Source organism: Emydura macquarii, unplaced genomic scaffold (assembly GCF_026122565.2).
Source record: "Emydura macquarii macquarii isolate MOO-44397 ecotype Brisbane River unplaced genomic scaffold, CSIRO-AGI_Emac_v2 contig_1483, whole genome shotgun sequence".
Classification (NCBI taxonomy): domain Eukaryota; kingdom Metazoa; phylum Chordata; order Testudines; family Chelidae; genus Emydura; species Emydura macquarii.
This window is the reverse complement of record NW_027131620.1, coordinates 4,214,690-4,227,893: the sequence shown is the minus strand read 5'-3', so window position 1 is coordinate 4,227,893 and position 13,204 is coordinate 4,214,690. Positions and strand designations below refer to the sequence as shown.

The window sequence follows — 13,204 nt, the reverse complement described above, 5'->3', positions numbered from 1 at the left end:
TTAGTCATTTTTCTTTCTCATGTATTTCAGTGTCAGGAACTTTGCTTTCCTACTTGGTATGTAGAATATTGCAAAGACAGTGGATGTGGAAGGTGTTTAGCCTTCTTTTGTACCTGTTGTAGGCGGTCCAGGTCTCACCACTGTACAGCGGCATGCTCAGAACACATATGATAGACCAATAGCTCCATATTCAATATTAGCTTTCTGTTATCTCACATGTGTTTAGTTGGTTGGTTGACTGGATGTGGTTGCATTTATGCAAGAATTAAGATTTATCATCTAGAGTTAAGTCATCCAATACAGTTGACCCCAGATAACAGAACTTGTGCACAACTTCTAGTGCTGTCAACACACCTTGTGTCATAATCAGGGTCTTCTTTAGATTGATGGTTAGTCCAAACTCCTCACAAACTAGCACAGAGCAAAGTTGCTGGGGTTCCTCTTCACTGTGTGCAATGAGCACTGAATTGACAGCAAAAAGAAGTTATTTTATCAGCAGGTGTTTGACTTTTCTTTGTGCTCTTAGATGTTCAATGCTGAAGAGTTTTCCATCCGATCTTTTCTGGAGATGTACACCCACAGTGCAAAATGAAAAAAGCACGATGAAGCAGCCGAGAGAAGAAAGTACCAAAAAGTGTTGGTGACAAAACACATCCCTGTTTGATGACACTGTGGATTTTTAAGCTGTCACCATTACACAGGACTATAGCCTTTATGCCATCATGGAAGAATGGAATCAGACTGAGTAGGATTGGGTGGCAACCAATTCTATCTAGCAATTGGAGAAGGCCCTTTCTGCTGACCAGGTCAAAAGCCTTAGTAAGATCCATGAAGGCCATGTAGAGAGCTTTTCCTAGTTCTGGACACTTTTCTTGCAGTTGCCTTAGTATGAAGACCATGTGAATAGTTGATCTACCAAGAGGAAAGCCACACTGACTCTCTAGATATACATGTTCAGCAAGAAATGGCAGTCTTTTGACATGCAAATGCCGGGCCAGCAACAGTAAGGAGCGAGAATGCTAAGTATGTGTTACAGTCACACCAATCTCCTAGTGCATGACTATCCTGTGCCCCAGATTTCCATCCAATTCAAGCCTATATGGCAGTTCAGTAGCATTCTGTTCCCAGTGGCTGTGTGGATCCCTCACAGCCTACAGAGATGGGGTTTAACCGTCCTAGAAAAAGCAACCAGATGCCCCAACAGATACTGCCAACTTTGTGGTCAAACAAGATCTAATTAATTATCTAGATGCTTGCAATCTGCTAACGAGGGTTTTTGAGTCAGCAGACTCTCCATAGAAGAATCACAAGCAAGCACTACTCCTGCTCAAGTATCTTCTTTACTGTGAGCTTCAGCAGAGCAGAAAAGGACTGAATGTGCCATGAAGACAGAGCAGTTGTCTCTTCCCTCTCTCCATCTCTTGGGGAGACGACTGAAATATGTCGATAGGCCATTGCTGTTACCTGTGCCATGCCTGTTCTGTGGATGAGTGCAGCACTTTAATCTACAGTCCTGGCAATCAGGCACTTTCAGAAGCTTTCATCACGTATGGCCAGTTTTTCAGAAATGCAGATGGATTCGTAACCAGTCATGTGGCAAATTATGAGTGACGTTGATTTGGTTTTCAAACAGCCATTCTATAGCAATCCACTCTCCTCCTGATATATTTACTGGAATTCCACTTCCATCTTGAACGTGACACCTCTGCCTTTGGAACTTCCTGCCACTTGATCTGAAAAGTGCTGTGGACTTGGTCCCAATTAAACAGGACTTAAGAAATTTCACCAAAGGTTCTGGGCACAATGTCATTTCAGTGTTTTTAGTCTGGCTTTTTAGCCATGGTTGGGCTTTGATGTGAAGTTGCTAGTCCTGTTGAGAAGGTTAGTGCTCTGTACAGAGCTTTTGAAAATCCCACTCAGCCTGTAGCATTATTGGCATTGAGAGCAGCTACTGGTGTACATTAGGCACAGATTTCTAACAGTATGCATGCACTCGTGTGCAACTGACTTGCGTTCTCGCACGCCCCAAAGCCAGCGTGAGGTCAGCGTGTGACAACCCACCAACTTGTGATACCAGCAGGAACAGAACCTTTCAGCTCCAAAAGCACAGGCCTCCACTGCTTGAGCTAAAGTAAATCCATCAGCTGGTAGCAGTGGTGGGCTATTATCCTCTCCACTGACCAGCCATTAGAGGGGAAAATTAGTCAAATAGGTATGTGCACATGCAAGCTGTGAGTTGCAGGCATCATACGTTTGTCATCATACCACAGTAATAACCAAAAGACTTCATCTTCCATCAATTTGTATTTCTTGTTCTTCTGCACTCTATGGTATAATAACTTTTGATTACTCCACACAGCACAGATCACTCAATATTAATTTCATTTCTATCCACTCTGCACCAATTGCCTCTCGCAAAGGGAAAATGAAAGTGAAGGACCTGGAGACAATGTGACTGCCCACAAGGCCTCAAAGGGCTCATTCACGTCCACTGGATTTGTGTTACATTATACTCCAGCTCTGTTTCATCTCTAAGAAGTGCAGCTTGTTAAACCTTTCCCATTAGAAAGCCTTCTAGCAAAACTTCACATAATTGAAATGTTATATTTTCTCACAAGGGGTCTGTGACCCTGAGCAGTGCCAGAGGGACTGACAGCCAGACTTTTACAAATGTTCAGGTATCTCAAGTTGTAGAGAAAGGTAAATGCCTGCATGTATTTTTAGGTGCCTAAACACTTTTTAAAATCTGCCCTTGAGACAATGTTAATAAGTAAGTAGAACTGAAAGGCTGTGAATACACTGTTGAGTTGACTGGGCTGCAGAAGACTCCAGTTTACGCAGTGGCATACCAGGGGTCTCCGGCACTCGGGGGCTAATGTTTGCATTTGCACCCCCACCCTTTCCGTCGGCAGCAGCGGCAGGTACGGTAACAGTGCCCTACAAAGGGGGGGGGTGTCTGCGGGCCCATTTCCCGCTCTCCCCCACCACGTTCCCTGTTGTGGGAGCAGCGGGTGCGGGCTGGGAATGGGAGTGACAGGGGCAGATGCCCCCGGCTGCCTGGCGGCGGGGGGGGAGCCGTGATGGGCTCTGCTCTGGAGCCATGCCGTTGGGTTGGCTGCCTGGCCCCTGCGGGGGCAGGGTCCCCACGGCTCCCTGGTGTCATTGTGCCCAGCGCGGGGATGGAGTGGCCACCGGGGGACGATGCTTGGTCCCCCCACCACGGGAGCCCTCGGCCGCCGGCAAGCCTGAGCTGGGGTCAAGGTCCTCCGAAGGCCCAGCTGGTGCCCACCCCCAGGCTGGCGCCCTGGGGCCATGGCTCCCTCCCCCCGCCATTGGTACACTACTGAGTTTACCATAGAAGGAAGAGCATTCAAAATCAATTAGCCCAGACTTGAGGGCCAGGGAGAAGCAAGTCCGGCTGGTGTAAACCGGTGGAAGAATTCAGGGAGTTCAGGCAAATGACTTTACTCAGGGAGTAAGTGCGCATGAAACAGAATGCCAAGCAAGTAGCCACAGGAGCGGCACGGAAAGAAGAGAGCCCTGGGAGGAGAGCAACGCTCCTGGCTACAAGCCCAGATAAATAGCGTTGAGACTGTGGAAGTCAAAACTTGCCCAGCTACCGGTGCCCAAAGCCCCATGGCTCAATATGCACATGTGGCAGCCAGCCTGTTGGCCAGAACATGGGGGATTGAACCGGGGCTCTTCAGAGCTGAAAGGGTTACCGCTCATCGCCTCGGGATCGGCCCAGAAGGGGATTCGTTACAGGCGCTTGCCCGTTGGTTACACAGGCAACTGAGTGTCAGAGAGTAACAGGCAATAGCCGTGGAGGCTGGATCTTGTTTCTGAATCTCCTTGCTTTGGGATTTGGAACAGATTTGGGAACAGATTTTATTTTATTTATTTATTTATTCTGCTTTAATCAAAATATTGGGAAATAGAAGAATTCAGGCTTTCACTAGTGGGAGAGAGTTTACTGTGTCATGGTTTCCCTTCTCACCTAACCCTTTCCCTCTGCTGCCGCCCCACTACCTGCTTCAAATTCATCAAAAAAATGTAGCGCAAACACAAACGCCTTCCGGGCCCCAGGAGAGGGGGGCAGCAACGATCTGAATTTGCAGGAAAGTCAAACCGGGGGCCAGGAATATGAAGCAGCAGAGGCAAACTTAAATGATAGCCCTTTTCTGTCAAAGAAATAGAACTCCTACAGAGCGGCATTGTCAATCTTCTACAATTAGTAGGGCTTATCAGTAGAAGTGGATTTGACAGTCATAGGATTACACTCCCGACAAATTAATCCGTTCACCTTTTAAATCACTCCAAATATAATAGAGATGTCGGCTGGATCATACATTGGATGGTAAAAGCAGCCTTTGGAGTGTTTTTTTTAGTGGCTCCAGGTGTTGTCTGAAACACCCAGAGATCTTAGAATTTTCCCTCTGTATCTCAGGAAATTCATCCTTTCCTCCCTAAAGGGATGAACAGCAAACCTCCCTAAAGCCTCAATATCGATGAAATGTGACCATTAGAGTCTCTGTATTTCACGAATCACTGAAAAATGGGCAAAGAGTATTTTCTGGCTGGTGGATCTGGGTTCCTTTTATGGGAGAGATGGAGTGGTGGGGGTTTCTGGCTAGCCCCCTGGAATATATTATTCCTCAGGTACCACACGACATACAAAAGTCTACTGTGCATCTTTAAGAAGGGTCATTTGGATCCAGAAGCACAATTATCAAATTGAGACACTGGACACCTGGGTTCTATTCCCAGCTCTGCCACAGACTTCCTATGTGACCTTGGACAAGTCACGTCACCTGCTTGTGCCTCAGTTTCCCCTAGATGTAGCTCATGATACTTATTCCACCTTTTGTAAAATGCTGCATTAAGGGCTAAGCACTGCACTGAAAATGGGCATTGGTCTTTGACTCAGAACAGTCAGTCTGGGTCATTGTGAGTGGACAAACCCCCCTGTTCTCATCCCAGACGACCCCCACACACCTCAAAATAAGCTGATCACATTTCAAGCAGTCGCTGGTTTGACAGCAGCTGCATATCAGTGTTATTTCCCAGATTTGAGATACAACCGCAGTGGCAAAAGAGCTTGGCAGAAGACAGATTCCTCACTGAGCCATGGAAGAGAAGAGATGCCTCAAAGCAATAAGAGCAGATAGACGGAAAGTGTGAGTGGCTGGTTCTGTTACTTTCTTGAAGTGTTTCTCCACAGGGTTAGTTATTGGATGGACTGTGACCAGTAAAGGGTGGCCATGTGGAAACAGGTTTTCTCATGGCTTTGACCACGTTTGACTTTTTAATCTGCCTTAGCACTCTTTCCCATGGCTTTATCTGCAGGACATCAACAAGCAGAGACCAAGATTCAGGTCAAGTTTTTCATGCATGATCTCTTGCTAAGTAGGACATAACCATCTATGATTCTTGTGGCTGAGCGGCCAGTTCTTGTTAGCCTTGTTTAAATATTGCAGGATGATTCGACTGCCCCATGCAGCTCAACTTTCTTCCCCTGTGCAAATGTTCATAGTGGGAAACATTTGAGTGCATTACAAGATAGAGCAGAGACGCTTCTGTCACTGGAAGCTGCAAGGGGAGAATGCAAAGCAGAATAATATCATAACATTTGACTATGCCGGCCTGAATGTGAGCACTGAAACAAAAAGCTTGCTTTTGCAAAAGAGTAGTGATTGGGCAAAATATATTGTTCTAACTGACTGGGATTTTATTTGCCGCTCTGTCCTTCGTAAACAGAAAGACTGTGGATGGGGGATCATGCAAAGCTTATTAAAAGCTGAATCCTGGCTCCTCTAGCAAGCACCCAAATTTCAGCCTATTAAAGATGAGAGGTGAGTTCTGAAGCTAATAAGCAGTAGCATTCTCTTCTGTCCCAAAGTGAATCACTTTTCTTGTGTCATCACAGCCATTAGCTATCTTAGTAAAGATAAAGATAAGATAAAGTAAAGTAAGATAGCCATTAGCTATCTTAGTAAATTGTCTGGAGCCAAACCTCCACTTGACAAGTCTGCTAAATCAGGGGCTTCCTTACTTCTGCTGTAAGCTAATTTGCCATCGTAACTCTTTACAGATAAATAGCCAGCTTGAAGAGTTTGTAAATGCTGAGCTGATTTATTTCTGGTATTGACGTGAGTGGCCTTCTCTGTCTGACAAGCTGAGCAAGAGAATAGATGTCATGCAAAAAGTTCCCTCTGCCTAATACCCACTGGCTAATGGGCTTGTCGAAAAACCAAAGAGACATAATAAGGCCTGAGAAAGTGGGATAGATTCATGGCTGGACATGACAGAAGCAGTTTTATTCACCCACTAGACAAGAAAGCATTCTTCAACTGGACACTATTCATTATTATTCGTTTAAAAACAGGATCCTGAAATACCAGTAGATGTTGAATGAAAAGGAGAAATTGGAGACAATAGTACTGCAGACAAAAGTTCGGACAGATTTACGGTTTTCCCCAACACACGCAAGGAACCTCTTCAGGGTCATACAGAAGTTCCTTGGAAAACCAGACAATAATGTAGGCAAATCTCAAGAAAGAATGGCCAAGTTTGCATCTGGCTAGGTGAGAAGATAAAGGAAACTTTCCAAGGAATAGGGAAGAGTACTGCTTAAATGATACAGCAGAAAACATCCTAGAAGTGAGAGATATATAAAGCTGTGGAAAAATCTCATAAGGGAAGAGTTAGAAGCTCCGTCTCCTGGAACATTTAAAATTAAACCAAGGAAAACGTTAGCCTGTACAGAACACTCCTGCACTAACAGGGAGATGGACTCACTGATGTATTAGGTCTTGTTTATTTCTATCTTCTGTGCGTCTTTGTTATGGTTCATGGTTAAGACCTTATGAAATAGGTAGGTTTCATAGCCACAACTCATGATCGCATTGAAGTTCACCCTGTCACTCTAGTAAAAAAAAGCAAAAGCTCTGATACTTTGACTGAGATGTTCTTTGCAAGCCTCAGGAAGGGACAGTGTTTGTGCAAACAGTTGTTATTGGTCTTGCTGGAAGTTTAGTGGCTGCAGATCCTGAAGCAATCTTGAGAGGCTGTTGTATCTTGAAAGAGCCAGTGTTAAGGAATCGAAGATGTGCTCCATTTGAAAAGCTCTTGTCAGAAGTGAGGCTGCAGCAAACTGCTTATCAGTTTAGTACAAAAGCAGGGAAGTGTGAAAAATAAACAGCTCAAGAACACACATTCTCCAGAAGTCACAGGTGATCGAAATGCTTTAGTCTGTGCAGTTGTTTATCTGTTTAGTGGGTGCAAATGAGACTGCAGGAAGATGGCAGATTTGAGATTCTTCATAGGGAGGCAGGCCTTCTTCCAGTCACCTTCATGCCCACTGCCTGAACTCTGTACAAAGATGTGAGGTACATGCTGCTGATTCATAGTATCCAACTAGGATATAAGGGAGGTTGGAGCCTCTCTAGAGACAGAGGGAACTAGGGACTGGTACTGAAAACGAGCTGTAAGGAAATCTAGGAATACTCAAATAATAGTGAAACAAACCTCAGCTTCCTCCCTAAGCTTGAGTTAAAGCCAATTTTCAAGGAGGGGTTAAGGATGGACTATATCCAGTGTGTATATACGCTATTTTCAGGGGAAGGTGGTAGCTACATTTACTTACAGAGACACCTATTTCCTCAGAACAAACATGATCACCTACTTGCCCGACGCAAATATCTATGAAAATACAAACTCAGGCAACCCGTGAAAATTCCATGAAACTATTACATGGACCTCTGGGGAGATTTGGGCTTCTCTTCTCTTGTCTAGTGTTTGTGGTCTTGTATTCAGTGAAGATGGAAAAAGGGTTACTATTGGTCAAAATATCCTGGGTCTGTTTTTCCACACCCCCTAAACAGGGAAAACATTAGAGTGCTTTCTGAAATGCATTGTGTAAAAGTTCAAGAGGGCTTTCTTTTTGGGAGTGCAATTTGCCTCTGAAAAATTGGGATCTGCAATGTGTTGTAGCTGCAAAGTGAACTTCAGGACCAAAATGATGGCCACCATTTTGAAAATGTGGCCTCGTATGGTTACGTTTCAATTTGATGTTCTTCTGCCTATGTCACCAGTGGCAGATGGATGAATAATGTTCCTGGTAATCCTTTAGTTGGGGTTGGTCCTGCTTTGAGCAGGGGGTTGGACTAGATGACCTCCTGAGATCCCTTCCAACCTTAATCTTCTATGATTCTATGGTTGTTCTCGTAACACTCCTTTTTCATTTCAATCCAGCCAACAAATATTTATTACCAGGGATGGTGCTGAAAAGGACTAGCACAATCCCCTGCCTACTCCCTTTCCTTTCTTTCACTGATGGAAACCATAATGGATTGATTTCCCCAGGTTTTCATATATTTCAATTTGCATTAGGCTTGAATTGCCCTATTAGCAAGCAGAGAGAATTAGCCACATTTGCTCACATTTTCCTAAGACACAAATATGAGACAGCGCTTTGCTTCAGTTAAACCCGAGCTTCTTAGTGCAAGATGCATGTGGTGGCACCCATGTCTGATAGGAGATTAGACCTTCCCATTCAAATTTTTGATACTCAAATAGTTTTATATATTATTTCCATCACCGTAACACGCACAAACCGCAACCAAGGATCAGGGGGATCCATTGTGCTAGTAACTCTACGAACAAGTAACAACTCACAGTATTGGGGTCTTTTGTTTATATGTTTGTTTTTAATCAGCCTTATAGAAAGGTTAATTAAAATATATTTTTGAAAAATAATTGCAAGAGTTTTAAAGCCAAGAAGCCGCACCCCTATTGGACATCAGGTTTTCCTGATGAACCCCAGAGGATTTCCTGGGATCCGGACCAAAACACTGTATCTGGGTTCTGAACTCTTAAACTGTGGGAATCTGAAGCTCTGGGGTTTGGGGTTGGCCATTTATAAAGCCCCGGGCTCTTTGGATGTGGATTTTGAAATCCTCACCCTGGCTCCCTAGAGTTCAGGGCTGATCAGATCCAGGGCTGGGGTATAGCCGGAATATCTGGGGTCACAAAACATTCTTGGGCAGTTCTCACGGGGTGTGGAGAAGAGAGGGATCCATTCCGGCAGGGAGAGAATAAATCTTTCAGGGGCCTAAACAAACAAATCATAAACGACCCTCCTGCGCAGCCGTCTCAGTCCAGCACTTAGCATGGCAAAGGAAACAAGTGCATTGTAGACGAAGCCAAGGCATGGCACAGAAGCCCCACGGGGCTTCTGCAGGCACGTCTCCTTCCGAACGTTACTGAGACGAAATTTCACCACTCATCCGACTTTGTCTGGGGAACTCCATGGGCCCCAGAGGACAGAATCCACTCCCCTCAACCCACAGGCTGCCTTCAGCGGCTGCTCTTAGACATCGTGACACATCCATCGGCTCTGGCCTGCCCCACCCCGTCGCTCCCCCTCTGAGCCAGACCACATGGGGCACCAGCACCCCCACCGGTACGACATGCAGGCGCTCTGTAGCTGCAATAAGTGGGTGCACAAAAGGGAAAAGAAGACCCCGGTGCCCCATTTTGAAATGACAGCCCTACAGTCAAGGGCTTAAAGAATACTCTTCATCCTCACCTCAGAAGCTCCCCCTAGGCTTTTCCCCATTCCCATTTCTGTCACCCAGCAGTTCCTCTCCCAGCACCCTCGGCTCAGTCACATGCGGGTTGACTATGTCATTGGATGTAGTTCTCCATTTGCAGACCGGTCATGCAATGAAAGGCACAAGCCTGCACTGGATGAGGTGCACAGCCAAACGGCCCGCTGGGGAGCACCTGGAGGCACAGTCCTTCCCAGTGCATGGACTGCTCTTGGCATGCCTCAGTCTATGCCCCTCTCCAGACACGGACAGCTCCATGGGCCAGGGTGGAAAGGGAGAGGGACCACAGCCCTACCCCTAACTCCTCCCAGCACCCATCAGAGTGGAATAGGCCCAGGAGGGGCACAGAGGAAGCAATCCCTGTTCTCCTGCAAATGCAGAGACTTCTTGATCCTGGGGCTGGCAGGAGGCGAGCAGGGAGAGAGGCAGAAGGCCTGGCCTGATTGGCTATTTAACTCTGGTGTGAAACAGACAATACTGAATAATAACGCTAATAACAGCATAAACAGATCAGAAAGACAAGGACGAGCTAAACACTGATCCCCTTGCAACAGACCAAGTAAACATGGCACAGCTGCTGCATCACGCCCCTGCTATCTGTACAGTCTCCAGGGTCAGCCCCTCCACGTCCAGGAGGGTCTGTCACGGTCTTCCTCTGCCGTAAGGGCACTGACAGGCTGCCTGCTAAAAACTGCAAGATCTCAAAGATCCAGACTCATCTGAATGGCTGTGACAGGTCGGGCCAGATCCTGCAGCCCTTCCTCCCGCTGAGGAGCATTTACTCACAGAAGTCCCACTGAGATCAGTGGGATTACTCGCAGGAGTAAGGACTTCTCAGCATGAATAAGAGATGCAGCATCAGGACTAGAATAAAGAAAAGATAATCATGCAACCCTTTATTTTACTGCAATAAACATTTTCCATCTGTATGTGCTCAGATCAGTATAAAATAACTCCAGAATGTATAGCTCCGAATTCAAGGCCAGATTGTGAACCCAGTCACATCAGTGAGCAGTTGCTCACCTGAGGTACTCCATTCCCAGTATAAAGGGTTCACAATCCAGCCCTAAATAAGCGTTGACCTGACTCAAAAGTGAAACGGCGGTTCTTCTACAGAGGGTGACGCCCCTGAATGATGCACATTTTTATTTTATTTTAAAGGAATGATTTGTTCTGGATTCATGGATGGTGGTGGTTTAAATCATGGAAGAAAATGGGAGCTTTCACTCCAAATTTTTCTCCATCCAGAATCATCAAAACCACTGATACATTCAATATTAAAGACTAGAAACAGATCACTAAACGCTGGGAGATGGACCTCGATGGTGGCAAGATCTGCTCATTGTTCTACCACCCTGCATAAAAGTCTTTCTGTTACAGATAATGCAGCCAATCTATCTAGAGCCAGACATCCATCTTCAGTTAGAGATGTTGCCCTCATCTCTGCAGCAGAGTGTTGCATGCTATTTATATGGCATTTTTTTTAAATAGTGACGCTAGGAACTCTCAGATTTGCACCCTACAGAGATATGAAGCCAGCCGTGCAATTCATTTCCCTTTGGTATAGACCCAAAGTCAGGGATTAGATTCCCTCTCCGGTCTGAATGCAATCCCTAACATGGCGCAGTAGCTGCAGGGTGAAATCGGGGCCCCAGGGACCTTCAGAGACTGTCAGCTAAATATTTCCAAACCTTTGCTCTTCCCGCTGCCAGCCTGGGCAGCACCTTGCACAGTTTGTAAACAGTCAAAGATATTTTACCCTTCTGTTCTGTTTTCTGGATTAGCTCTGCTGCCTTTAGGAGGCACCAGAGGGTTGTTTAACATGAACAGTGGCTGAAAAACCTTCATCATCCCTGTGGGACATGGGAAAAAAAATCTTCCTTAGCTAACGCGCAAAGGAAATAACTTGGAGAAGTGCAAGAGTTTCAGAGATGGCCTCTATCACCCAGGTCATCAGTTCACTCCCACCTGCAGTCTAAGGTCACCCCCACCCACCTTAGCTCACTCCCCACTCTCAGGAAGAAGAGGCTTGGTTAGACGTGTGCACTGCCTACCTGACAATAACATACATGACCGAGCAGTTGCCCACCAGCCCCACTATGCACACGATGGAGTAGACGACTACAATGGTGATCTTGATGCCCAGTGGCAGGAAGCTGTCCCCCGTGCCGTTGTTAAACCAGTTACTGGGGAAGGTCAGGTTCAGCATTGAGGAGTCATTCAGCAGTTTCCTCAGATCAGGGTCTTCCAAGATATGAGCAGGGAAGAGAGGATCCATCCTGAACCCAGCCAGCCCGGGGCAAAGACCTGGGGCACCAAAAGAGCAATAATGGAAATGGGATTAATAACAATCAATAATTGTCTAGCCCTGCAATATCATACATCTGTGGCAAACCCTTAGGGAAACGGGTACTGTCAAGCAACCTCAAAGCCCAGGCACAAACCTCTGCAACCCCAGCACAGTAATCTTATGCATTTTCCTGTGTTACACACACAAATATAGAAATATAGCACACTCACACAGAGACTATGCATAGCCACACGTTGCACTCATTTGGGGGTACAATATGTCCCTCTCTACTGTAGCATCCGTCTTTTTGCATGCGTGCGTACACACACACACACACACACACACACACACACCATCTGCATTACCCTGCTAGCTTATTTGCTTAGAGCTGGTGAGATGAACACCTCTCTGTTTTGCCAGTTGAGCCGACGGACAGAAAATACATCTTTGTCTGCTTGCAATGTCCATTGTAAGCTGCTGTCTGTCGGCTCCTTTCATTGCTAAGGGAGCCCCCACTGTCCTTGCATGCAATCAAATCGTAACAGGAATAATTCAGCTGGAATGTCGGACTATACAAAGTTAAATAACCATGCTCACTCCTTACCTCAATGCACACTTCCTTTACCTTCTGTTAGGAAACTAGATCTTCCCCCCCCTTTGGCTGCAGCAATGTTCTGGTCCATAAATTAAATCCAGATGAGGAAAGAGAAACAAAGCAAATGCACGAGAGCTCTCCCAGCCTTCTCCCTGCTTGTGAGATGCTGCTGCTTTAGCAGTCATTTGAATGTGGTGCTCACAGTATCCTACTTGAAGGAAGATATTTCTACAGGGGAAAATGCACACGTTTCTGAGCTTGGGGAGGTGCGGAGAGGTGTTAGCGGAGCAGTGCTGATCTGCTAACCAAAGCTGCTCCAGGGCTGTCTGCAGTTCTAAGTCTCCCGGTGCAGAGGGACTGGCTTGCAGTTCCGGTCTAGCTCAATTGGACTGTGATTTCTCCCAATGTGTAAAACACCTGAGTGGTTTTTTTCCCCCCTCCCCCATCATTCCCATGTATAACTGTCCACCCCAGTTTGAAAGCCTTCTAGAGGGTCCGGGTAAGCTCTGCTTACATCACCTCCCTACCAGTTGCAGAGTGAAGCAAACTTGGGGGGAAGCGAAGCAGTCTCCGGTTGGCCAGTCATACCACCACTGCAATCCACCCCTCCCTCTGCGTAATGTCAATGCATCTCTCCGCCAGCAAACCACAGACCAGGTCTGGATCTCAGTGCAAGACAAAGGCATCCAGAGCACTCTTATAGGGACA

At 46.2% G+C, this 13,204-nt stretch overlaps 1 protein-coding gene across 1 annotated transcript in view; it reads right to left on the bottom strand.

Annotated features, from left to right (window-relative positions):
- Positions 1 to 12,551, bottom strand: part of OPRL1 (opioid related nociceptin receptor 1) — a 29,186-nt gene extending 16,635 nt beyond the window's left edge. Inside the window, exons 1-2 of the mRNA XM_067554600.1 lie at positions 12,506 to 12,551; positions 11,666 to 11,918 (exon numbers count right to left, since the gene is read on the bottom strand). Of these exons, the coding sequence (XP_067410701.1) occupies positions 11,666 to 11,889 (224 nt within the window). The 5' untranslated portion in view covers positions 11,890 to 11,918; positions 12,506 to 12,551. The remainder of the gene's footprint in view (positions 1 to 11,665; positions 11,919 to 12,505) is intronic.
- Between the last annotated feature and the right edge of the window lie 653 nt (positions 12,552 to 13,204).